Source organism: Thalassophryne amazonica, chromosome 4 (assembly GCF_902500255.1).
Source record: "Thalassophryne amazonica chromosome 4, fThaAma1.1, whole genome shotgun sequence".
Taxonomy (NCBI): domain Eukaryota; kingdom Metazoa; phylum Chordata; class Actinopteri; order Batrachoidiformes; family Batrachoididae; genus Thalassophryne; species Thalassophryne amazonica.
In genome coordinates, this window is record NC_047106.1 from 28,780,863 (window position 1) to 28,808,341 (window position 27,479).

The following is a 27,479-nucleotide window of genomic DNA, read 5'->3' on the forward strand; positions in this document are numbered from 1 at the left end:
GCTCCTTGCACATAAATTGGTGAAAGTGAGGCATCACTGCTTTGACCATGAAAGCTATAAATATATGCGGTCCATTTTACTAGCATCTTGATATGGAACACCAGGCAGGTGGATGGATTATCCTGGCAATGGTGAAATTCTTGCTAAAAGATTTTTTGCAACTTTTTTATTCCAAAGAAATAATCCCTTTGTGTGTAAAGAAGAAATCTGAGATTGTTTACGTCAGTGCTTGAAAAATGAAAATAAATAAAATTAAAATAAAAGTATTGCATTTGCAGTTTTCCTGTGGGTTACCGGACAACAGGCCGCTATTCGTAGAATCATTAATTTGGAAATTATGCTGAAAATAGCCATTTTGAGCACTTAAAGGCAATTTTCTCGAAGACTGTCTGATAACTTTTTTCAGATTTGTCAAGGGTGTAATATGGGTCATTGACATATTTCACATATAAAAAAAAATATAGTCATAGATTCGTTCATTTGGAAATGGCGGCCATTTTTTATGCTGAAAACAGCCAGTTTGTGTATTTGGACCCAATTTTCTCAAATACTGCCCAATAACTTTTCTTTTAATTTAACAAAAGCACAATATTGGTCATTGACATTGTTGCCGTCCCAAAATTATTTGCGTAGATTTGTTCATTTGGAAATGGTGGCCATTTTTATGCCGAAAATGGTCATTCTGCCTTGGGCTTTAATTGTGCTGGTAACCCACAGGGCCCTTGGCACTCTAGTTTGTTAAATAAATATGTACTAAGAACTAAACATCTGACTTTTGGTTGGAGATCCACACTCAATGTCAATATTATGCCTAGGCTGGTTCCAGGATTTGACAGGACAGAAGGAGTGTAATCCATGCCCTCCTGGGTTTCACTGCCAGGCCCACAGTCTCAGCCCAACCAGAGGGAGCTCCAGTGGGCTTTCCAGCCCTCTGCCCTGTCCAGCCGGTTACGTCTGTCCAAGAGAAAGTCCACACAGTCTGCCGGTCCCCTGTTCCCTCGGCACATATAGTCCCACTCCGGGTCTCACCACCACAGGTGAAAAAGCAAAACCATAAGCTCCCATATGATGCACTTTTATTTGTGTTCATCATATATCAAGGATGAATATGTTAAGGCAGAATTTTTCTGTAGTCTTCAAATTTTATTGTTCTCCAACCAACACAAGCAATTCTTTGTTGGAGGTATGAGGCAGGTTTCCATTACACTTCAAATTCAAAACATGCTTCTTGGAAACATGTATTTTACGTTTTTACACTTGTGGTGGTTTTCAGGCAATTAAATAACATTGAAAACTGCAATGGAAACACTTTTTCCACCGTTACAGGTCATGTGACATACAGAAAGAGTCACATGACATAGCACATGTCAACAAATTTTGGATTCAAAAACCAAAAAAAATAAATAAAAATAAAATACAAAGAAATGCTGATATTTAGTGGGCCTTCCTTTGCCATGACCATTGGAGGTACAGTTCTCATGAGAGCCTCACTAGAAAGTACTAAACCCAGCAGTGGTATTTAAACACTCAATGGAAAGGCTGTCATTTTGCAACTATTCTTTAATCGACATTCTGAAAATATTGCTGAACCTTTGTGTAAATCTGTAATGGAAGCCCAGCTACTGTCACTTATCTCCAGTGACAATTGTTTTACGATTTGTGAAACATCTGAGGTTCTTTTTATCATAGAAAAGAGATTTTTGTTGTTTTTCTGTTGTTGTGTACATCTGTGTGACTCTGTCTTAGAAAGAGATGGTGTTACTTTATTTCACTTGACTGGCAGCTTGTTTTTCTCTTTGCGCTGAAGTCAAGCCTGTCACATTTGGTGTTTTTAGGTGAATGCCTTGAGTGTCCAGCGGGTTTGTTCTGTGGCTCCGAAGGCCTCGCTGAACCCTCTGGTTCTTGTACTGACGGATTTCTTTGTCTGGCGGGAGCCACCGTGCCCAACCCCACTGACAACAGAACTGGATCTCTCTGTCCACCTGGGATTTTCTGCCAGCAGGGGCTCAGAGCAGGTAGATTCAAAGGAATGACATCTGGAATTTCCATGTTTCTCAGTAATTATTCCATTTTCTTCCTAATTTACAGAACCTCTTGTCTTTAGGTGATTGCTTGTCAGGATTCTTCTGTGACTGGGGTTCTAGCAGGGCCGATCAGACTCTATGTCCAGTTGGTTTCTTCTGTCCAAGGGGAACACCAGTTCCCTTGCCCTGCCCAGCAGGAACATTCAACCCTTTAACAGGCAACGCACACCAGGACAACTGCACCACGTGTCCCCGTGGATACTACTGTCAGGGTGAGAACGAAAGGATGTTTCCAGTGTTTTCTTCATTTACATACACTTTAAATATACCAGTTATCTCAACCAAACAGCCTACTATGTTTTTGAACATCTGTTTATTGGTTTGTTAGCACAATTCAATCAATCAATCAATCAACTTTTTTCTTATATAGCGCCAAATCACAACAGACAGTTGCCCCAAGGCGCTCCACATTGCAAGGCAAGGCCATACAATAATTATGAAAAACCCCAACGGTCAAAACGACCCCCTATGAGCAAGCACTTGGCCACAGTGGGAAGGAAAAACTCCCTTTTAACAGGAAGAAACCTCCAGCAGAACCAGGCTCAGGGAGGGGCAGTCTTCTGCTGAGACTGGTTGGGGCTGAGGGAAAGAACCAGGAAAAAGAGATCGATCACTAATGATTAAATGCAGAGTGATGCATACGGAGCAAAAAGAGAAAGAAACAGTGCATCATGGGAACCCCCCCACAGTCTACGTCTAAAGCAACATAACCAAGGGATGGTCCAGGGTCACCCGATCCAGCCCTAACTATAAGCCTTAGCGAAAAGGAAAGTTTTAAGCCTAATCTTAAAAGTAGAGAGGGTATCTGTCTCCCTGATCTGAATTGGGAGCTGGTTCCACAGGAGAGGAGCCTGAAAGCTGAAGGCTCTGCCTCCCATTCTACTCTTACAAACCCTAGGAACTACAAGTAAGCCCGCAGTCTGAGAGCGAAGCGCTCTAATGGGGTAATATGGTACTACGAGGTCCCTAAGATAAGATGGGATCTGATTATTCAAAACCTTATAAGTAAGAAGAAGAATTTTAAATTCTATTCTAGCATTAACAGGAAGCCAATGAAGGGAGGCCAACACGGGTGAGATATGCTCTCTCCTGCTAGTCCCCGTCAGTACTCTAGCTGCAGCATTCTGAACCAACTGAAGGCTTTTTAGGGAACTTTTAGGACAACCTGATAATAATGAATTACAATAGTCCAGCCTAGAGGAAATAAATGCATGAATTAGTTTTTCAGCATCGCTCTGAGACAAGACCTTTCTGATTTTAGAGATATTGCGTAAATGCAAAAAGGCAGTCCTACATATTTGTTTAATATGCGCTTTGAATGACATATCCTGATCAAAAATAACTCCAAGATTTCTCACAGTATTACTAGAGATCAGGGAAATGCCATCCAGAGTAACGATCTGGTTAGACACCATGCTTCTAAGATTTGTGGGGCCAAGTGTACAATTACACAAAAGCTCTTGAGCCAAATTTTACAAACCTTTGTGAGATGGAAGACTATCTTTTAAATTTGTAGATTCAACGTACCTATAGGCATGAGGACAGTAACATCTCCAGCAATTTAATATTTCACGCCAATGACCTTGACGTTCTCCCAAATTAAAAAGAAGGCCTTTTTTGTTATTGTACATGCATGTACATATATATCACTAATTACAGTTAGACACAATCCAGTCACCAGGGGCCAGCACCAAGGGATCAAGTCTAGATGTAGAGATGCTGTTGTGGTCAGGGGCAGACCCTCAGTAAGCATGTTGTTGATTATGGGGGGAAACCCATGCAGACACGGGGAGAACATGCAAGGCCCATCCGGAACGGACCAGATGGGAAGTGATCCCAGAACCTTCTTGCTGTGAGGCAACAATGCTAACCACTAAGCCGCCACGCTGCCACTGACTGACCTTTCTAGAGCAATTGGTTATCTACCTAAGTGTGGCACATTTGGTCCAAAATTGGTTGAAAAATCTAATTTCTTCATCTTGGCCTTTGCCAAAATGAATTTTTTTTCCCACTGGTAATTTCAGAGCTAACCTTCATTGACTGCTTTGGGAGGAATCAGCAAAAGGACCTGTAGTAGGCCAACAAACAGACAGATGTAATACGTACATTTATTTTAATACATATATTTTACATTTATTAACCAGATTGCGTGGCAGTGCGGGGATCAAATTTGTGCACGTGTCAAGGTACCTTAAGCACTTAGAAAAATGGAAGGTCACAGAAAGCTAAGAGCTGAAGAGTCCAGGGAAAAAGAGGAGCGGAAGAGCATTGAAAAAAGATGGAATGTTCCATCTTTCAATGAATGAAAATATTCTTTCCAGTGCACAAATGGAAACATTTATTATTTGTTTTATATGACACCTAAATAGCTCATATTCAGGGTAACTCCCACGGGCTGTGGATGACTTCCTCCTATAATGGATGCATTTTTCCAAAACGGTCGCGGAGTTGTTCAATGGATCGAAACATACAGAACCAAAATAAATAGTGAATGGAACCAAAATTGCACCAAAAATGATGTAAATCAAACACTGAACTATTCTTCTATACAATGGGACAAGTAATTAATGCCATGTGATGTACAATCCACCAACCAAATGACAAAGACCTATTTAGAAGTTATAGAAAGTTTTATAAGTTTAATATGTTAAATCTCTTAAAAACTATTTTAAAACTAAGTACATTTCTCATACTGATCTTTGACACTCTTTCAGGGTCTGTCTTTACTGTGCTGAAGTTTTATGTTGTTGTGGATCAGGTGAAGGTACTGTACAGCCTGCACTATGTCCTGCTGGGTATTACTGTCCTCCTGGACTGATACTTGGGTTGGAGTTCCCATGCCCATCCGGTACGGTTCAGAACCAGGTTGGAGCCTCCACTCCTGATGCCTGCACACTTTGCCCGGCTGGTATGTAAAAAGAATCTATACTCTTATATGCTGCAGCCATATTTTGTCATTAAAATGGGCATCTTTGATGCTGTCACATATTACTGTGAATGAAGATTATTGAAGTAGGCAGTCTGGTGAATATTTCACATTTTGTGAAGGTGCCTTTTGTTTTTTTATTTTTGGAATTCTCATAGGAATGTTCTGCTCTCAGCCTGGTCTGTCACAGCCGACAGGTCTATGTGAAGGTGGATTCTACTGTCCTGCTGGATCAACCAGCCCAAACTCAACAGCATATCAGGTTATGGTCTTAAAAAAATGTTTAATTCCCACTGTAGGTCTATTAGTGGTGTTGTACTGTACCAAAGTGCTGTCCTTCAAAATTTAATGTTCAGTATATAACAGTAATAATAATATTGAATCACTTTGTCCACATGAGATTTCAAAGTCTAATTAGGGCATTATTATTATATTATGCCAGCTGCTTTGTGTGCACATTTCAGAATGTTCACACTTGGCTCTACACGCCAGCTTGACCCTCTTATATCAGCATTATTTTTCCCTACAGTCAACTCACAGCTGTCTAGTATGCAGCAAAAATTTTGATAGTTGATTATACATATTCAAAGCATATGATCTCTGTGTTATCAGAACATTTTCACATGTACAACAGTTTGGAAATACTTGGAAATTATATTTGGAAATCATGTCTACCTTTATCATGTTTCTTGTCTGCCTTTACCATACTATACAGTTTTTACACTTTGCTACACAACAACCTTGTGGTGAACCTGCAAATATTTTACATTTTAGCAATTTTTTTAACATTTCCGAAACTTGTGATGACCCTGTGATTGTTCTCACCTTGTTCTGATGTTGACATTCACCATCAGTAAGCAAACTGTGCTTACTTGCTTTATATTTTCCTGAATTAACTGTGGCCCTTTTGGGGTTATTAGTCTTCCTTTAGTGAACTACACCAGGTATTGGCCAGGTAAGACGACCATGATTGCAAGACGACCCATGTTTTTTTCCCAAGACGTATTCTTTGAAAAGATTTTCTGAAGACCAATTTTTTTTAAATAAGGAGTATGCTTTTATTTGAAAATAATTATAATAAAACCACATTTTATGAGTAACCCCTCATTTGATTATTCAACCTTGTACTGACACACGACCACTTTTGAAAGCTTTTCTGACTGTCAGAGTTATTAAGACAGTCTTTTTGGACCTGTACTAATCTATCATGACACTCTCACACTGTGTTTATTGGCTGCTTGAAAGTTGTTTGATGACTATGAGCTTAAAGTTTGCATCAGTACTTCACATTTTACATGTCCACAATTTACACGTCACATTTTAGCCCTGCTCCTGGTAAGTTTCCAGGAATAGGAAAATGATCACATATGTGTATTGCCCAGTGTAGTCTCTAAGAGACAATCGAGAACATTAGACTTGGGTTGTGTTAAAATATAAAAGTATTTCATGCCTTCATATGTGACTTAGTACTGACATGTTTTTCTTGTTTGTTTTCAGACTAACTCCACCAGAAGCTCTCTTTGCCCTTCTGGTCATTACTGCCCTGTTGGTACTGGATACCCTCTCCCTTGCCCACACGGTTCTCTGTCCACCTCTGCAGGACTGAAGGACATTGAGGAATGTTCCCTCTGCCCCCCTGGTCTATTTTGTGACAGACCAGCCTTAGTGAAGCTCACAGATGCACAACCATGTCATGCTGGGTAAATAAATAACCTAATGCCAAAAATAATAAAATGTCTCATTAGGCTTTACATTGTGCACAACTTATGACATTCTCTCTCTGAAATTCTATGTGAGAGGAAACTCTAAGCTTCACATCTCAGCACTGAAAATGTTGGAACCTGTCATGATTTGTTTTTGGGGTTTTTTTAACCCTCCTGGCTGTAGTGGATATTTTTTATCAGGTTCCCATGATTATATTCTTTGTACTTTGAAGGTAGGAAAAAATAGTTTGCTTTGCTTTGTTGCTTGCTTCACGCTTTTAAAAACAGCTTTTCTTTGCTCCCTTTTTCATCTTCTTCTGCCTTGAAAAGCTTCTTGAGTTATGCAAAAGATGTTTTGTTCAGATTAAAGAAACCATTCTAGCATGTCAGCAAGATATCTGGTGCTCAAAAATGAATTACAAGCCTGTACATGCACAGAGTTAAAAAAAAAAACTAAACAAAACAAAACAAAAAAGTGATGATAACTGCTGTGAAATAGCTCCAGAGTAAATACAGTTTTTAAGAACCTGTAGGGTGCAAACATTGTGCACAATTCAAAGCTTACTTCTATTAATTTCAGGAGATGTAATTTCAATGTTGTTTGAATTTATTTAGCTGTACCTGACTGGAAATATGTGTTGAGTCAGAGGTATTGTCTACTTTAAAGTCAGTGTAATTAAAAAAAAAAGATTATTATTTTTGTAAAAGTGCTTTTTCATAATTTTTTCCCTCTACATCATTTCCCATGTTGATTTGGGGTTGTGCCTGATGAGCTTTTGCCAAACACCCTGGTGCTGAACGTCTTCCCCACTTGATAAGTCCAAGGTAGTTAACTTTTTAATTTAACATTTATTTAGTCAGGTTAGCCCCATTGAGATCGAGACCTCTTTTGCAAGGGAGACCTGGACAATTATAAAGTTTCCAATTCACCTAACCTGCATGTTTTTAAATGTGGGATGAAAAAGGAGCGCTGGAGGAAACCCACACAAATACGGGGAGAACATGCAAACTCCATACAGAATGGCCACAGGTGGGAATTGAACCCATGACCTTCATGCTGTGAGGCAGCGGTGCAACAGTGCTAACCACTAATCCACCATGCTACCATTTAAGCATATTACTGTGATGAATTTAAGCATATTACTAAGCAGAGGAAAAGAAATTAACAGGATTCCCTCAGTACCGGCGAGCGAAGAGCCCAGCACAGAATCCCCATCCAACAGCCAGGTGCGGGAAATGTGGCGTACGTCAGACCGCTGGCCTGAGTCCTTCTGATCGAGGCTCAACCCGTGGACAGTGTGAGGCCGGTAACGGCCCCCATCGCACCAGGGTCAGGTCTTACCGGAGTCATGTTATTTGGGAATGCAGCCCAAAGCGGGTGGCAAACTTCATCTAAGGCTATATACCGGCACAAGACTACAAGTAATAGTCGACAAGGGCCTTAAGGGAAAGTTGAAAAGAACTTGAAGAGAGAGTTCCTTAGAGCATGAAACCGTTGAGAAGTAAACGGGTAGGGTCCGTGCAGTCCACCCGGGGGATTCAACTTTGTGGATCAGGCGCGACCGCTCGAAGCACTGCACTGCAACCAGCTCAGGCTGTTGGCTTGGAAGTAAGGCTGTTTTTCCTTCAAATCATCCTTTACACCATGTTTACACTGAGTTACAATCGAAAAACTGACTCTCACTGACTCCCACTGGAGTTGCAGGCTGGTCACAATGGGGTCTCCATGGTCAGAAAAAAGACCCTTTTGGTCACCATCACTCCCCATTGGTCTCCCACAAGTGTGTGAGTATACTGAACTGTTTAAACCACTCCAGTTTGATGAGTTAACAGATACATGGGTCTCATAATCAGCCTTGGTAAACTCTCACATGTCTCAGCTTGCTCTCAACTTGATCCTGTGGTTCGTTATAGACTCTTAATTGACTCTGCGTGGGGTTGCGTCAGTGATTGCAGATATTAACATATTTTTCACTTGCACAATTCAGTCGCAATGCACGCTTGGTGTAAACACAAATAACAGATCACAGTGGAGACCAGCCAAGACTTGTGAGAGTTGACAAAATGTCATGATCTTGTAGGTCTTGTATAGGTCTCCGTCCGGTGTAAAGGAGACATTACTTAGGGCCCCTTCACACATAGTATGAATGTGGTCGAATTGAGCATGGAGTGTACCTGAAGCAGGAATTGCATGCAATACGTGTAAAATCGTAGCTGCCTCAAACACCTCATACACCTGTTGCTACAACTATTTGCACACACCAGCGGCTTAAAGAGAGAGTGTGCGCTGTGCGAGCCTATCAAACCCTCTCACAGCAGGTGTTGGCCATATTCCAGCTGACACACACGAACATCTAACACCACTCACTTGGCACTTAGAAAATGTGTGGCTATTTGCACTATTGGCATGACAACAGTCAGCAGACGATCACTTTCGAGCTGGTTGTGAAATTTGTCTAAGTGCCCCCATGAGTGTGGCTTTGCAAACAGACACAGTGACACATTGGTGTGTGCACTGAATTGACAGGGGGTGTGTCTGCCCATGGGAGCGGCTGTGGTGATCTGTCGCAGCTGGATGTGCACACACTGCGCACATTGCCAGGCTACCCCAGGTGAAACGGACCGTCAGATCATAACACACAGTGGGTGATCTGAATGTCACGTCACCCATGTGAGCTCTGTTCCACATGACACGGTGTCTGTCCTGTGGCACGCCATCCACAAGACATGCGTGTCGGGCTGGACACGCGCGCGGGGCTGGCTGGACACGCCGCCAGCACATATGGACATGATAAGAGCACACTGCTTGATCATTCATGTCATTTCATGACTATACGTCTGTGATCATGGGTCATCTGCAGAGGAACAGATGGATCATACTTGTATTGTCCTCTTGATGAGAGGGATTCAATAAAATGTGGTGTTTTTATATATGGTATGTGGTTGCATTTTTTAAAAATACGTCCATGTCCTTCTTGATATCAGGCATTTTTCTGCACCTTTGACAGGACAGCGATGGTAGCTCAGTGGTGATGTTTCTGGTTGGCAATCAGAGCTTTTGGAAATTGCAGGTTTGAATCCTGTGGGTGGCATGTATTTTTATTTTTATTTATTTTACAGCAGCTGCACGATGTGGTGCTCGCACTGTGTTCCTGTGTGCATGAAACCGTCGCAGCGGCTTCGTTCACACCTCTTCTGTTTCTGCCTACTCTCCACCAGTCGGGCCTGACTGAGATACAAATCTTCACAACACCACACCCATCTTCACCCATCTCTTTTGACGCTATAGCAAACACACCAGTCAAAGGCGAAATCTATACATATTTTTTAACACAGGGATTCTTATTTTCAAATTTATCCCATTAACCAGATTTCCAACTTTTACACCGGTGTCAGTCATCACTGGAGTAATACTGTGACACAATACGGATTCCACAATACTGTCAGAACACATGTTGGTCCATTTTTTAATACACCAAAGAACAATAACACAGATGAAATAATGAAAAATAATGTCCAATATCCATAAATGTTTAGATCAATAAACATTTGGGCAATTTCAATTTTCAATTTCACTTTCAATTTATTTCCTTTATATAGCGCCAAATCACAACAGAGTTGCCTCAAGGTGCTTCACACAGGTAAGGTCTAACCTTACCAACCCCCAGAGCAACAGTGGTAAGGAAAAACTCCCTCTGAGGAAGAAACCTCAAGCAGACCATACTCAAAGGGGTGACATGCTACAAACATCAAATCAAATCAAATTAATTTTATTTATATAGCGCCAAATCACAACAAACAGTTGCCCCAAGGCGCTTTATATTGTAAGGCAATGCCAAACAATAATTACGGAAAAACCCCAACGGTCAAAACGACCCCCTGTGAGCAAGCACTTGGCGACAGTGGGAAGGAAAAACTCCCTTTTAACAGGAAGAAACCTCCAGCAGAACCAGGCTCAGGGAGGGGCAGTCTTCTGCTGGGACTGGTTGGGGCTGAGGGAGAGAATCAGGAAAAAGACATGCTGTGGAGGGGAGCAGAGATCAATCACTAATGATTAAATGCAGAGTGGTGCATACAGAGCAAAAAGAGAAAGAAACACAGGGTGCATCATGGGAACCCCCCAGCAGTCTAAGTCTATAGCAGCATAACTAAGGGATGGTTCAGGGTCACCTGATCCAGCCCTAACTATAAGCTTTAGCAAAAAGGAAAGTTTTAAGCCTAATCTTAAAAGTAGAGAGGGTGTCTGTCTCCCTGATCCGAATTGGGAGCTGGTTCCAGAGGAGAGGAGCCTGAAAGCTGAAGGCTCTGCCTTCCATTCTACTCTTAAAAACCCTAGGAACTACAAGTAAGCCTGCAGTCTGAGAGCGAAGCGCTCTATTGGGGTGATATCGTACTATGAGGTCCCTAAGATAAGGTGGGACCTGATTATTCAAAACCTTATAAGTAAGAAAAAGAATTTTAAATTCTATTCTAGAATTAACAGGAAGCCAATGAAGAGAAGCCAGTATGGGTGAAATATGCTGTCAGTACCCTGTCAGTACTGTCAGTACTCTAGCTGCAGCATTTTGAATTAACTGAAGGCTTTTCAGGGAACTTTTAGGACAACTTGATAATAATGAATTACAATAGTCCAGCCTAGAGGAAATAAATGCATGAATTAGTTTTTCAGCATCACTCCGAGACAAGACCTTTCTAATTTTAGAGATATTGCACAAATGCAAAAAAGCAGTCCTACATATTTGTTTAATATGCGCATTGAATTACATATCCTGATCAAAAATGACTCCAAGATTTCTCACAGTATTACTAGAGGTCAGGGTAATGCCATCCAGAGTAAGGATCTGGTTAGACACCATGTTTCTAAGATTTGTGGGGCCAAGTACAATAACATCAGTTTTATCTGAGTTTAAAAGCAGGAAATTAGAGATCATCCATGTCTCTATGTCTGTAAGACAATCCTGCAGTTTAGCTAATTGGTGTGTGTCCTCTGGCTTCATGGATAGATAAAGCTGGGTATCATCTGCATAACAATGAAAATTTAAGCAATGCTGTCTAATAATACTGCCTAAGGGAAACAAGTATAACGTGAATAAAATTGGTCCTAGCACAGAACCTTGTGGAACTCCATAATTAACCTTAATCTGTGAAGAAAATTCCCCATTTACATGAACAAATTGTAATCTATTAGATAAATATGATTCAAACCACTGCAGCGCAGTGCATTTAATACCTATAGCATGCTCTAATCTCTGTAATAAAATTTTATGGTCAACAGTGTCAAAAGCAGCACTGAGGTCTAACAGAACAAGCACAGAGATGAGTCCACTGTCTGAGGCCATAAGAAGATCATTTGTAACCTTCACTAATGCTGTTTCTGTACTATGATGAATTCTAAACCCTGACTGAAACTCTTCAAATAGACCATTCCTCTGCAGATGATCAGTTAGCTGTTTTACAACTACCCTTTCAAGAATTTTTGAGAGAAAAGGAAGGTTGGAAATTGGCCTATAATTAGCTAAGATAGCTGGGTCAAGTGATGGCTTTTTAAGTAATGGTTTAATTACTGCCACCTTAAAAGCCTGTGGTACATAGCCAACTAATAAAGATAGATTGATCATATTTAAGACCGAAGCATTAATTAATGGTAGGGCTTCTTTGAGCAACCTGGTAGGAATGGGGTCTAATAGACATGTTAATGGTTTGGAGGAAGTAACTAATGAAAATAACTCAGACAAAACAATCGGAGAGAAAGAGTCTAACCAAATATCACCGACAGCAGCCAAAGAGAACGATATGTCTTTGGGATGGTTATGAGTAATTTTTTCTCTAATAGTTAAAATTTTATTATCAAAGAAAGTCATGAAGTCATTACTAGTTAAAGTTAAAGGAATACTCGGCTCAGTAGAGCTCTGACTCTTTGTCAGCCTGGCTACAGTGCTGAAAAGAAACCTGGGGTTGTTCTTATTTTCTTCAATTAGTGATGTAAGATGTAAGATGTCCTAGCTTTACGGAGGGCTTTTTTATAGAGCAACAGACTCTTTTTCCAGGCTAAGTGAAGATCTTCTAAATTAGTGAGACGCCATTTCCTCTCCAACTTACGGGTTATCTGCTTTAAGCTGCGAGTTTGTGAGTTATACCACGGAGTCAGGCACTTCTGATTTAAGGCTCTCTTTTTCAGAGGAGCTACAGCATCCAAAGTTGTCCTCAAAGAGGATATAAAACTATTGACGAGATAATCTATCTCACTCACAGAGTTTAGGTAGCTGCTCTGCACTGTGTTGGTATATGGCATTGGAGAACATAAAGAAGGAATCAATTACAATCACATAAATTACAGAAATAATTCACAGGACAATTCACGGACAAATATACAAGAATTGCTGTTGGTGCACAGGACAGGAGGATCGCCAACACAAACACAACTCCCATCTCTGGATGGAGCTGCACCTTAAACAGAGAAAAAACAGAATCAAGCATCAGAAAGACAAAAAATACTGTATAATTTGCCAGCATTAATCAACAAGAAAAATAGAAGAAATACTAAGGTGATCGCCGGCCACTAGCCCTAAGCTTCACTAAAAGACCCAGAATTTAGGTAAAGCTGAGGCCGCAGCCTGCTCCAATTACTAAAAACTTTAATTAAAATAGTAAAAAGCGTAAAACAAAACTGTACCAATATGCTAGCCATATGAAAGGGAAAAGAAGTGCGTCTTTAGTCTGGACTTGAAAGTCTCCACAGAATCTGATTGTTTTATTGACGCAGGGAGATCATTCCACAGAACAGGGGCACGATAAGAGAAAGCTTTGTGACCCGCAGACTTCTTATTCACCCTAGGGACACAAGGTAGTCCTGCACCCTGAGAATGTAAAGCCTGGGCCGGTACGTAAGGTTTAATTAGGTCAGCTAGGTAGGGAGGTGCCAGTCCATGAATAATTTTATAGGTTAGTAGCAGAACCTTAAAATCTGATCTCACTGGGACAGGAAGCCAATGAAGAGACGCCAAAATGGGCACAGCTGTAATTGGCACCACACAGCTGCTGGGGCTGTGATCAAAGCCACACATGGAGGTGATCTGTGCAGCCATTCAGACACCCCCCACCGTCCATGGTGTGGTGAATCAGAATACCCCTTAAAATATGTTTTCTTATGCAACTGTTAACATTAAAAAACTGGCAGCTGTGATTGCAAGAGTAATTCTGTAAAAAAAAAAAAAAAAAAAACACTTAAAAATGCATAAATACCTTTCCAGAGCAACAAGTAAATTAGAATAAAGCTGTTTTTACTTACAAAAAATGTACACTTTAAACCAGTAAATCCAAAAGCTTTTTTGTTTGCTAAATTCACATTATAATGCTGATTTTAAAATTAACATTTTTGTTCTGTAAAACATAAAATGCATTATACATATTGTGCATTGAATCCCAGTCAGTGACATTTTGTTGTGCTGCTCCCATTTTGCTCAGAGACACCACATGATCTTTGGCATTCCCCCAAACAAATATCACCCCAAACAATTTTCGTTTCATCACAGAACATTCTGGCTCTGCAACACGCAACTCAAACCAAATGACATCACAGTAATTAATGATGTATTTCTTTCCATATCAAATAAAAGACAGAATTATGGAATCCTCAGCAAAAAGAATCACAATCAGCTCTCTGTTAATCCTTTTTATGACAGCTTGAATTCTTTTAGTTGTGAACTTCGTCCAAGAAAAACAATATTCTACATCAAGCTGGTTCCAACTTTCTCAAATAGCAGTTGGCAGAGCAGCTTTGCAGGATGGAGTCTTGTGCTGACGGACTTTTTTAATGTCCACCAAAAAAATTTAAATCAAAATGATGAAAAGGGCTGTTTGGTGGACATATCACTGACTGCATATACAGTACCTTTCCTGGCAAGAAGCATTATCATCCTAACACATGAATTAATCATCACCAAGCTGATTGATAATTGATGGAATGAGAAAAGTGGTTAGGGTTATCTGATGATAGCACACTGTGACCAGACACAAAGTGTGGATTTTCCCCTAAGGTGTTCCTCCATGGACGGGACATGCCACAGAGACGCGCTGACACATAGCAATGTTCACGTCAAGTTCACAAAATGAATGTGTGCCACAACATTGCACATGACAATATCTCCTTTGTGCACCCTGAACGGGATGCACAGGGGGTACAGTCTGGGATGTGCCTGCAGGATTAGCTGTGCCGGCCCATGGCGGATTTTCCTTGGAGGCGATCAGACTGTTACGAATGCCGTTTTGAAGCCGTGGGAACATTTAGAACACAGTCAAATTGCAGTTAGAGTCCATCTTGACTGCTGTACGATATTTTTGCACTTCGACTGTTTTGGACATGAGCTACACATTCGGGCCGGCCACACGAATTTTCCAGACTGTTTGGACTGCATCTCAACCCTTCCCGAATGTGGGTTGAATTTCCGTTTGGGCAGCATTTGGCCTCTATTGTGACGGTGGTATTAACACTGTTATAAATAAATACACACACACACACACACACACACACACACACACATTTACATATACAGCCCAGTCACACGTTTTTTTTTTTAATGCCCCTGTCCCAAAAAAGGGGCACTTTTTGTGAGACAATTTTTTTTTCATTTTGTTGTTTATAATCCTCCCCCTACTCTTAACTCTAACCATAAACATAGCGTAAGTGTGTTCCCTCCCCTAAACTTAACCATAACACCCCTCCCCCAGGCTCCCCCAACACCCCACATTTCGTGCCTGCGTCATGAAAAGTGCCCTGTATCTTGCCCATGGCACGAACCCACAGATTAATGTACTTTTCATAATGCCACCACTAACTGACCTTGCGACTATACACTCTCTCTCTCTCTCTTTCTCTCTCTCTCTTTCTCTCTCTCTCTCACACAGACACACCCACCCACACACATATGTATTTTATTTTATTTATTTATTTATTGATAATAGAACCAGTGCTGACAGAGTTTTGACATGAAGCAGAATGTTTCACCACATTACACCCATTTGGCATCTCTTCACTGGCTTCCTGTCCCTGTGAGATCAGATTTTAAGGTTCTGCTACTAGCCTATAAAACTGTTCATGGGCTGGCACCTCCCTACCTAGCTGACCTAAATAAACCCTACGTACCGGCCTGGACTTTGTGTTCTTAGGGTGCAGGACTACTTTGTGTCCCTAAGGTGAATAAGAAGTCTGCGGGTCACAGAGTTTTCTCTTATCGTGCCCCTGTTCTGTGGAATGATCTCCCTGCATCAATAAAACAGTCAGATTCTTTAGAGACTTTCAAGTCCAGACTTAAGACGCACTTATTTTCCCTTTTGTATGGCTAGCATACTGGCATAGTATGTTTCTATGCTTTTTACTCTTTTAATTCACTTTATTAGGAAACGGAGCGTGCCGCGGCCTCAACTTTATCTAAATTCTGGGTCTTTTAGTGAAGCTTAGGGCGAGTGGCCGGCGGTCACCTTAGTATTTCTTCTGTTTTCCTTGTTGCTTAATGCTGACAAATTATACTGTATTTGACTTTCTGATGCTTGATTTTGCTTTTTCTCTTTTCTCTCTGAGGTGCGGCTCCATCCAGAGATGAGTGTGGTACCTGTTCCGGAAACTGTCCTGTGCACCGGCAACATTTCCTGTATGTTCGTTTTGTGAATTGTTTTGTAATTTGTGTCTGTAGCATGGCCTAAGCAGAGGGTCACCCCTTTGAGTCTGGTCTTGAGGTTTCTTCCTCAGAGGGAGTTTTTCCTTACCACTGTTGCTCTGGGGGTTAGTAAGGTTAAACCTTACTTGTGTGAAGCACCTTGAGGCAACTCTTGTGATTTGGCGCTATATAAATGAAAATAAATTGAAATAAATTCTAAATCCTTGTTTGGATAGATGAAGAAAAAAGAAAATTTTATTTCAAATATTTTATCGCACTATTATTGTAAATATTGCACAAGTACATGTGATTTTGTTTTAGATTTTTGACAGCATAAAATTCCTCCATTCCAATATGATATCTGGGAGGGAGGTCTGACAGAAATCTCATGGCTTTGTTTTGAATGACTTACAACCTGGACTGAGATATTTTGGTTAAACATGAACAACAACAGGCATAAATGACATCGAGCCAAGACTCTGAATGACTCTGAATAAAAGGAAAAACAAGTATGGTACTTTCTTCACTCTTAAATCAAATTTACTTGCATTTCTGTCTATAATGTAATCATTATTTATACATGTAGGAATGACGTCATCAGAAAACATCTTGCCAGATAATGTTTGATCCAGAATTCCATAGAGATATGCAACTTGCTGCTGTAGGGTCGGTTTCATTTCAATCACTCCGAACGTTGACGCTGTCATACTATTTCAGCTTCAGAGTGAAATTACTGATGCAATGCTACTTGCAGTGATACCAAATGCTGTTTGGATTTTCTTTCAGTAGTTCAGTTATTTCAAAATATAAATTATATGAACTTGTATTTCTTGGATTACATTTAGCAGCTATGCTGATTGAACACAGATTCAACAATTAAAGATGAGCTGTCCTACACTGAGCTGCAGTGAGGAATTATGTTCACTTCAGTGTCCTGATTGATGCTCTTTAAAGGCTGTCGTTGTCATAATCTGTGGTGTTGCACATTGAAACTCAGCCATTATCACCCTCATGAAGCATGTCTCTGATACTGCTCTCGGCAGATTTCTTGTTCAAACTGGACATTTCCTTTAGTAAACTGGACTAAAAGCAATGTTATTCTACTGTAATTGTTCTTTATCCCAATGCCAGTGCCTACATTCTTGGAACTGGCTCTCTTTTTTTGTCCTTACAGATATGTATGTCTTGGTGGAAGTTCCACTCCAACCCCATCAGATGGTTTCTTTGGTTACCTGTGCCCTGCTGGCCATAGTTGTCCTGTTGGCTCATCAACTGAGATGTCTTGTGAACCTGGCACTTATAGTCCATCTCCAGGAGCAGCTGACTGTATAATATGCCCCAAAGGGACCATGTGTTCTTCTTCTGCCACAGTGGAACCCTCTATCTGCCCAACTGGTGAGGCTGGTAGTGGTAGACTTTGATTTCTTTGACAGACTGAGGTTTAATAGCTGTTGTGTTGTCTTTGTAGGTCATTTTTGTCCTGCTGGGACAGTCTGGCCTCAGCCATGCCCTGTAGGGACTCTCAGCAACCAGACAGGAGCTCACTCTGCCTCTGTGTGCACAGCCTGTCCCTCTGGAATGTATTGTAGCTCATACGGAGCTTCAACACCACAGGGTAAAACAGTACTGTCAGTATTTAATGACCTTACACTAGGTTTAGTGTTCAAGCTACAAAATATCCATATAATAACTACAGACCACTTATAGCCAAGATTTGACAGTCTTCTGTTGGTCCTGACTCATAAAAGCGGTTCACCTTGATGGGTTTGTGTCCAGGTCCATGTTTACAGGGGTACTTCTGTCAGGGTGGAGCACAAGGACCAACACCTCACAACTCTGCTGACTTCCCCAAGAATGGCCCGTGTCCTGTGGGACACTACTGTCCAGCAGGGTGCCTCTCTCCAGTTCCATGTCCTGTTGGCAGTATTCGTAATACAACTGGTACACATAGTCTACATATATGCATTATATTTTTTGTGAATTATTGTTGATTCTGAGCGGCATGGTGAATTAATGGTTAGCTCCATTCCCTCAGTGTGAAGGGTGAAGGTCCTGGATGGATTCCTTTTCTTTCCTTCCTTTTTGTGTGGAGTTTACATGTTCTCCCCATGTTTGTGTGGGTTTCCTCCAGATGCCTTAGCTTTCTCCTGCTTCCAAAGATATCCAGGTTTGGTGAATTGGAAACTTTCAATTAGGTGTGAGTGAATGTGTTTGTCTACATGTGGCCCTGTCATCATGGACTGGAAGCCCATCCAGGGTGTAGCCCGCCTCTTGCTGGTGTAACCTGAGTTGTTTTATCCCACTCTGGGCTTGAACTCACAGTCACCAGGATGGAAGGCAGATGCTTTAACCACAAAGCTAAAGCTTATGAGTTCTAGCATTGGTTGCCTATTACACTGGGATGAGCTCCACCCCCCCAGCCCCGTCTTAATTGATTAATGAATGAATATTGATTCCACTGCTTTCTTTCCAGTTTATATCTACAACCCCAACTCCAATGAAGTTGGGACTTTGTGTAAAATGTAAATAAAAACAGAATACAATGATTTGCAAATCCTCTTCAACCTATATTCATTTTAATACACCACAAAGACAAGATATTTAATGTTCAAACTGATAAACTTTATTGTTTTTGTGCAAATATTTGCTAATTTTGAAATGGATGCCTGCAACAATTTTCAAAAAAGCTGGGACAGTTGCAACAAAAGACTGGAAAAGTTGATGAATGCTCAAAGAACACCTGGTTGGAAGTGTTTGGAGTGTCATGACTGGGTATAAGAGGAGCATATATAAAAGGCTCAGCCTTTCACAAGCAAAGATGGGGCAAGGATCACCACTTTGTGAACAACTGTGTGAAAAAAAAATAGTCCAGCAGTTTAAGAACAATGTTTCTCAATGTTCAATTGCAAGGAATTTAGGGATTCCATCATCTACAGTTCATAATATAATCAGAAGATTCAGAGAATCTGGAGAAGTTTGTACATATAAGTGGCAAGGCTGAAAACCAACATTGAATGCCCGTGAACTTCAATCCCTCAGGCGGCACTGCATTAAAAACCGACATCATTGTGCATGGGCTCAGGCACACTTCAGAAAACCATTGTCAGTTAACACAGTTCGTCGCTACATCTACAAGTGCAAGTTAAAACTCTACCATGCAAAGTGAAAGCCATACATCAACAACATCCAGAAACACTGCTGCCTTCTCTGGGCCTGAGCTCATTTGAAATGGACAGATGCAAAGTGGAAAAGTGTGCTGTGGTCTGATGAGTCCACATTTCAAATTATTTTTGGAAATCATGGACGTTGTGTCCTCCGGACAAAAGAGGGAAAAGACCATCCACATTGTTACCAGCGCAACGTTCAAAAATTAAATCAAATCAAATCAATTTTATTTATATAGCGCCAAATCACAACAAACAGTTGCCCCAAGGCACCTTAATTACGGAAAAACCCCAACGGTCAAAACGACCCCCTTTGAGCAAGCACTTGGCAACAGTGGGAAGGAAAAACTCCCTTTTAACAGGAAGAAACCTCCAGCAGAACCAGGCTCAGGGAGGGGCAGTCTTCTGCTGGGACTGATGGAGAGAACCAGGAAAAAGACATGCTGTGGAGGGGAGCAGAGATCAATCACTAATGATTAAATGCAGAGTGGTGCATACAGAGCAAAAAGAGAAAGAAACACTCAGTGCATCATGGGAACCCCCCAGCAGTCTAAGTCTATAGCAGCATAACTAAGGGATGGTTCAGGGTCACCTGATCCAGCCCTAACTATAAGCTTTAGTAAAAAGGAAAGTTTTAAGTCTAATCTTAAAAGTAGAGAGGGTGTCTGTCTCCCTGATCTGAATTGGGAGCTGGTTCCACAGGAGAGGAGCCTGAAAGCTGAAGGCTCTGCCTCCCATTCTACTCTTAAAAACCCTAGGAACTACAAGTAAGCCTGCAGTCTGAGAGCGAAGCGCTCTATTGGGGTGATATGGTACTATGAGGTCCCTAAGATAAGATGGGACTTGATTATTCAAAACCTTATAAGTAAGAAGAAGAATTTTAAATTATATTCTAGAATTAACAGGAAGCCAATGAAGAGAGGCCAATATGGGTGAGATATGCTCTCTCCTTCTAGTCCCTGTTAGCACTCTAGCTGCAGCATTTTGAATTAACTGAAGGCTTTTCAGGGAACTTTTAGGACACCCTGATAATAATGAATTACAATAGTCCAGCCTAGAGGAAATAAATGCATGAATTAGTTTTTCAGCATCACTCTGAGACAAGACCTTTCTAATTTTAGAGATATTGCGCAAATGCAAAAAAGCAGTCCTACATATTTGTTTAATATGCGCATTGAATGACATATCCTGATCAAAAATGACTCCAAGATTTCTCACAGTATTACTAGAGGTCAGGGTAATGCCATCCAGAGTAAGGATCTGGTTAGACACCATGTTTCTAAGATTTGTGGGGCCAAGTACAATAACTTCAGTTTTATCTGAGTTTAAAAGCAGGAAATTAGAGATCATCCATGTCTCTATGTCTGTAAGACAATCCTGCAGTTTAGCTAATTGGTGTGTGTCCTCTGGCTTCATGGATAGATAAAGCTGGGTATCATCTGCGTAACAATGAAAATTTAAGCAATGCCGCCTAATAATACTGCCTAAGGGAAACACGTATAAAGTGAATAAAATTGGTCCTAGCACAGAACCTTGTGGAACTCCATAATTAACCTTAGTCTGTGAAGAAGATTTCCCATTTACATGAACAAATTGTAATCTATTAGATAAATATGATTCAAACCACCGCAGCGCAGTGCCTTTAATACCTATGGCATGCTCTAATCTCTGTAATAAAATTTTATGGTCAACAGTATCAAAAGCCAGCATCTGTGATGGTATGGAGTGTGTTAGTGCCCATGGCATGGGCAGCTTACACATCTGTGATGGCACCATCACTGCTGAAAGGTACATCCAGGTTTTGGAACAACACATGCTACCATCCAAGCGACATCTTTTTCAGGGACGTCCGTGCTTATTTCAGCAAGACAATGTCAAGCCACATTCTGCACGTGTTACAACAGCGTGGCTTCATAGTAAAAGAGTGTAGTTTTTGGTTTGGTCAAAAATCAAGTGACTTGGGGGGCACGACTGAGGCAAAGAGATGGTGAATGGCTGAGACCCTAATGCCACACTGCAGGAATTTCCTCACGGTATTCTCGCGGATGCCGTTTGTAGGCTGTCTCAGCCCAGTGAGATACTCGCCTTTAACAGAGATGGACAAAGATACTTTCATCAGGTGCAACTTCAAGGATTTCTGCTATTTCGTGGCTGATGCACAGTTTAGAATTCACAAAATTTGAAACACAGACATTTTGAGGACATTAAAGTCATACAGCTACACACAAACTGTGCCAGTGACACATCATTATTAGCTGGTTAAATACATCATGTGATTACTACCAACCTGATTGTACTCGTATATGATGCAATGAACAACAACAACAACCATATAACAATGATGGTAGCAGCATCAACAACAGTACCACTGATAACAAACTCAACAACAGTAACAAAAACGTCAACGATAAAAATAAAATCAACAGTTATAACAATAAGAAAATGAACAATGATGACAAGAATTGTTTGGACAATTATAATAACCTTAATAATAACATTAACAGTGATAAAAACAACAATTATAACAACAAAAACAGCAACAATGATAATTATAATAACAACAATAACCATATCAAAAGCAACAGTGCCAATTATAAACACAATAACAACAAAAATAACAAAAAGAATAACAATAACAAAAACAACAATGATGACAACAACATTAATAAAAACATCAACAGTGATAAAAACAACAACAATTATAACAACAAAAACCGCAACAATGATAATTATGATAACAACAATAGCAACCATATCAAAAGCAACAGTGCCAATTTTAAGCACAATAACAACAACAAAAAGAATGATAACACTAACAAAAACAATGATGACAACATTAATAATATCAATAGTGATAAAAAGAAGAGGAAGAATGACAACAGTAACACCACCACCATCGATGGCGATGACTTCAATAACAGTAAGAAAGATGTATTATGTAAGTAAGTAAATAAGTATTACGTGGTTGTAGGAATAAATAATCAGACAATTCAACTTTCATCCAAAAGGTTTCTTCTGTTCTTTTTGCCCCTCTGTTAATGTTTGTGTTGTATTTGCTTCCTGATGGCGGTGCTGGTTCCTGATGGAACACAGTGAAGAAACATTTTTTTATTAAAAGAAAAACTTCGCTCGAACTGAATCCAAAATTTGACTTCCACTTCTCTCCAGTTATTTCCACTTGGTTGACTGAAATTAATTTCCACAGACAGCATAATGTCACACTTTAAGTGTAGGTGGCCAAATTTTATTTGAAACCAATATCTAAACATTAATGATGTGAAATGGACATCATTTAATTTGATGTTATAATATCATATAATGTTATTTTGGAACTAACCAGAGACTGAAAGACATTTTTCTGAATTTTCTGCATGTGTTTTTTGGCTGATATCTGTGTTTGACTGTGTGTTGTTACTGAAGGAGGTGTCTCCATGGAGAGCTGCTCTGCCTGTTCACCAGGTCACTACTGCACTGCTGAGGGTCTGGCCAGCCCCAGTGGCCTCTGTGCTGCTGGCTTCTACTGTCCGTTTGACTTCTCTTCAACTACTCCATATGCCTTCCTCTGTCCCAAGGTGACATCTGTCTTCACCTTATGGAACACTCCTCAGGAACCACGTTTGCCTTCCTGCTTCTGTCATTGATATCTTCTTGATGATTTATATCTTCTCTCCACAGGGCCATTACTGTCCAGAAGGCTCTGCTTTGGCCTCGCCTTGTCCCACTGGAGAGTACCAGCCAAACCCAGGTTCAGACACCTGCATCCCCTGCCGACCAGGATTCTACTGTGAGGAGGCCGTGGTGGGAGAACCACAGCCCTGCCCACCACACTCATTCTGCCCTGCAGGTACAATTTTCCCCCCTCAGTCTAATAGGCATCACACTCGGGTCCTATTTACGAATTTGCAGCAGTGAATTGCTGCTCCCATATTTTTCCATAAATTAAAGGGGTGACATTGCATTTAGAATAACCTCTACTGGAATCCAAATGTTCCCAACCTGGGAATCAATCTTCCCTTAGGGCCCCTTCACACATAGTGCAAATTTGGTCGATTTGCGCATAAAGTGCATGAAGCAGGAATTGTGTGCAAAACGTTTAAAATCGTAGCTGCCTCGTACACCTGTTGCTACATCTATTTGCGCACACCAGCGGCTGAAAGACAAAGTGTGCACTGTGCGAGTCCATTGAACCCTCTCGCGGCAGGTGTCGGACAAATTCCAGGTGACACACACGAACATCTAACACCGCTCGCTTGGCACTTAGAAAATGTGTGGCCATTCGTACTGTTATCACGAAAACAGTCTGCAGACAATCACTGTTGAGCTGGATGTGAAATTTGTCTAAGTGCCCCACGAGTGTAGCTTTGCAAACACACACACACTGATACGTTAGTGTGTGCACTGAACTGTCAGGAGGTGTGGCCGCCGACAGAAGCGGCTGTGCAGATCTGTAGATCTGGACGTCCCAGCTGGACAACACATACTGTCTTTGGACAGACATGAACTGAAAACTGCCCACTGTGACGCGCGTGTCTGCTTGCTGTCCTTTCATCAATCAATCAATCAATTTTTTTTTATATAGCGCCAAATCACAACAAACAGTTGCCCCAAGGCGCTTTATATTGTAAGGCAAGGCCATACAATAATTATGTAAAACCCCAACGGTCAAAACGACCCCCTGTGAGCAAGCACTTGGCTACAGTGGGAAGGAAAAACTCCCTTTTAACAGGAAGAAACCTCCAGCAGAACCAGGCTCAGGGAGGGGCAGTCTTCTGCTGGGACTGGTTGGGGCTGAGGGAGAGAACCAGGACATAAATAAAAACATATATCACTGTGGCAATGGGCTGCAGCGAGTGAGTGCGCACATGGCGTAGACATTGACAGGCTGCCCCAGGTTGAAACGGACCATCAGATTAGAACATGCAGAGGGTGATCTCTGTCACGCCACCCACGTGAGCTCTGTTCCACATGACGCAATGTCAGTCCTGCGGCGTGGTGTCCACAAGACATGCGTGTCGGGCAGAACATGCGTGCAGCGGACTGGACGCACCACTAGTAGATGTGGACATGAGAAGAGCGAACGGCTTTATCATTCATGTCATTTCATGTCTACAGAGGATCAGATGGATCATATTTGTATTGCCCACTTGATAAGAGGTATTAAATAAAATCCGGCGTTTTTATATGGTGTGCATTTTTCTTTGTTTTTAATATGTCCATGTCATTACTGATATGAGGCAGTTTCCTGCAACTTTCACAGGACAGTGATTGTAGCTCAGTGGTAAAGTTTCTGAATGGCAATCAGAGCTTTTGGCGTGGGTTCGATTCCCGTGGGTTGCATGTAATTTTCTTTTTTTAATTTTCACAGCAGCTGTGTTCCCACGTGCACAAAACCGTCGAAGTATGTATTTTTTAAATTTTTTTATTTATTTTTCCCTTCACACCAGCTGAATGATGTGGTTACACATTGTGCAGCTGGTGGCACTGTGTTCCCACATGCATGAACCGTCGCACCGGCGTCGTGCACGCCTGCCATCGACACAATGTTTCATGTGTTCGCTCATACGAGCTGCTCCGGCGGGTGTCGCCCTGAGTTGTACCGACGGGTGTCGCCCTGAGTTGTACATACTCGCACTATGTGTGAAGGGGCCCATAAGTGGGTGTAATGGTCTGTAGGATTTGTAATTGTGTAAACTGTAACATCCTGTTTATGTCCCAGTTGATCTTTTCCTTTCGGCACTTCCTCAACAGCCTTTTATTCTGATCACTGACGTTCGATTCTGATTGCTGACCTTTGATACTGATCAATGAACTTTGATCTGTATATTTGATCCTGGACTTTGGTTTTGTTTGCTGACCTTTGATCATCATCACTCGTCTTTGATCTTGATCTGTGGCATAATGACTCTTTTTTTTTTATCCTGTTTGTGACTTTTGATCCTGATCACTTAGCTTTGATCTTGATCTGTGATCAGGTTGACTCACCCTTGATCAGGTTTCTGACCTTTCCTCCTGTTTTGCTGACCTTTGAGCCTTATCCTACCTTTGAGCAATCAGAATTTAAGTATAGTTTACAGGATCAAAGATCAGCGGTCAAAGCTCAGATGTCAGAGCCAGATCTGCACCCATATTTGATGAGTTTTTTCTTAACAAATGGTCACCCTGTTCACAAAATTTATTTTAAGTTTAAATCCTTTTGAAATATCTTGCTGTCAATGAAAAAACACAGACAGATAAATGGCAGAAAAAATGTCTTAATGGAGATGTTAAATGAGAATTCATCTCCATTTTACTCCATCTTGTATTTACAGGAACCATGGTGCCTCAGCCCTGCCCTAACGGAACATACACAGAGTCAGACCATGGAGGTCTCCAGGAGGAGAGGGAGTGCTTAGCCTGTCCTCCGGGAAAGTTCTGCAGGTGAGGAGTGGTGGAGCTTCACATGAACGCATGCACACCGTACATCATGCTGAAATTCAAACTCTCACACCTCTGCTTTGATTATAATCATAATTAGCAAAATGCAGTGTGCCATGTCTTGTAGTTGCGGTTCAGTGAGCAAACAAATTTACATATTGCACAAATCTAATGAACAATGTGTGTGAGCATGTCAGGTGGAATGATTTAATTTTCATGCTGTTTAGATAATGACAGATACATTTTGGTGATGCATGAATGCATGTGGTGTATTTGTCTGCTGAGATTTTATTTTATTTTTTTCATAAATTACCCTTGTGAATATCCTCCTCAGAGGTGGTAGGATCCAGGGTATGTGTGCTCCCGGGTATCTGTGCATTTCTGGAAGCGCAGATTTCACCCCTCAGGGACAGATCTCCAACTGGACTGAGTGTGAATGGGGGGAACAGTGTGCTGGCCCATGTCTTCCAGGTGCAATACACCATTTAGAAAACATTATGCTAACACATCTGGTTTTGTTTGTTTGTTTGTTTTAACAGCAGTTTAACGTCAAATATACTTTATCTTAGGTTTCTACTGCACCAAAGGCACAGAGAAGGCTGAGTTATGTCCTGCCAACACCATTAGAAACTCCCCAGGAGGTGCAAGCATAGATGATTGCCTTCCATGCCCTCCTCAGCACTGGTGCAAAGCTGGTAATCTTTATTATGTTTGAATTTTATCTTTTTAAGCGTATCTGCTGAAAAGTCCAGTGAAGTGAAACCCAAGTTGAGATTTGGAAAGAAAAAAAAATAGTTGGTCCAAGCATTTTAGTGTTAAAAAAGGAAACACGCTGAAATTTGCAGGAAAGGTCCAGAAAATATGCATATTCACATAATAATAGTCCTCAAAAATCCCCCCAAATTGAAAATGGCATCCAAAATGGCCACCATTTCATTTACTTTTTAATTTCTTTGCTTTTGGAAAGGTTACAAACCTAATTTAAATGTCTATGTATATGTATTAAAGCATGGGGAATCTCTTTACAGTTACTATGTAGAGGTTTAGAGTGTTAGAAATGTCACAAACTAAGATGGCGACCATATTGGAATCCAAAGTGGCTGCCATTGTTTTACATATATATATATATATATATATATATATATATATATATATATATATATATATATATATATATATATATATATATATATATATATGTGTGTGTGTGTGTGTGTGTGTGTGTGCGCTTTAAAAAAAGTGAGATCCCTGATTTAACCATCTTAGTACTTGTTTTAAGGCATGAGAAACTCTATGCAGCCATTGGTTTCATTCATTCAGTCAGTCATTTTCTATACCTGCTAACTCCAATCAAGGGTCACAGGGGTGGGGATGGGGGATGGAGCCTATCCCAACAGTCATAGTGGGTGAGGCAATGTACACGCAGCATAGGACACCAATCTATCACAGGGCTAGCTAGAGATTTCAACTTTTGGAAGTATCAGAAACTAGTTACATGATATCCAAATTTGAATCCAAATGGCCACAATTGTATT

General features: G+C 40.9%; 1 protein-coding gene across 1 annotated transcript in view; it reads left to right on the forward strand.

Moving 5' to 3' along the window:
* Positions 1–27,479, forward strand: part of LOC117508891 (multiple epidermal growth factor-like domains protein 6) — a 48,180-nt gene that overhangs the window by 12,447 nt on the left and 8,254 nt on the right. The window contains exons 4-17 of the mRNA XM_034168734.1: positions 816–1,037; positions 1,836–2,015; positions 2,105–2,296; positions 4,843–4,992; positions 5,169–5,272; positions 6,508–6,710; positions 17,541–17,761; positions 17,835–17,981; positions 18,143–18,307; positions 22,951–23,102; positions 23,206–23,374; positions 25,839–25,947; positions 26,279–26,415; positions 26,514–26,639. Coding sequence (XP_034024625.1) covers positions 816–1,037; positions 1,836–2,015; positions 2,105–2,296; positions 4,843–4,992; positions 5,169–5,272; positions 6,508–6,710; positions 17,541–17,761; positions 17,835–17,981; positions 18,143–18,307; positions 22,951–23,102; positions 23,206–23,374; positions 25,839–25,947; positions 26,279–26,415; positions 26,514–26,639 — 2,277 coding nt within the window. The remainder of the gene's footprint in view (positions 1–815; positions 1,038–1,835; positions 2,016–2,104; positions 2,297–4,842; positions 4,993–5,168; positions 5,273–6,507; positions 6,711–17,540; positions 17,762–17,834; positions 17,982–18,142; positions 18,308–22,950; positions 23,103–23,205; positions 23,375–25,838; positions 25,948–26,278; positions 26,416–26,513; positions 26,640–27,479) is intronic.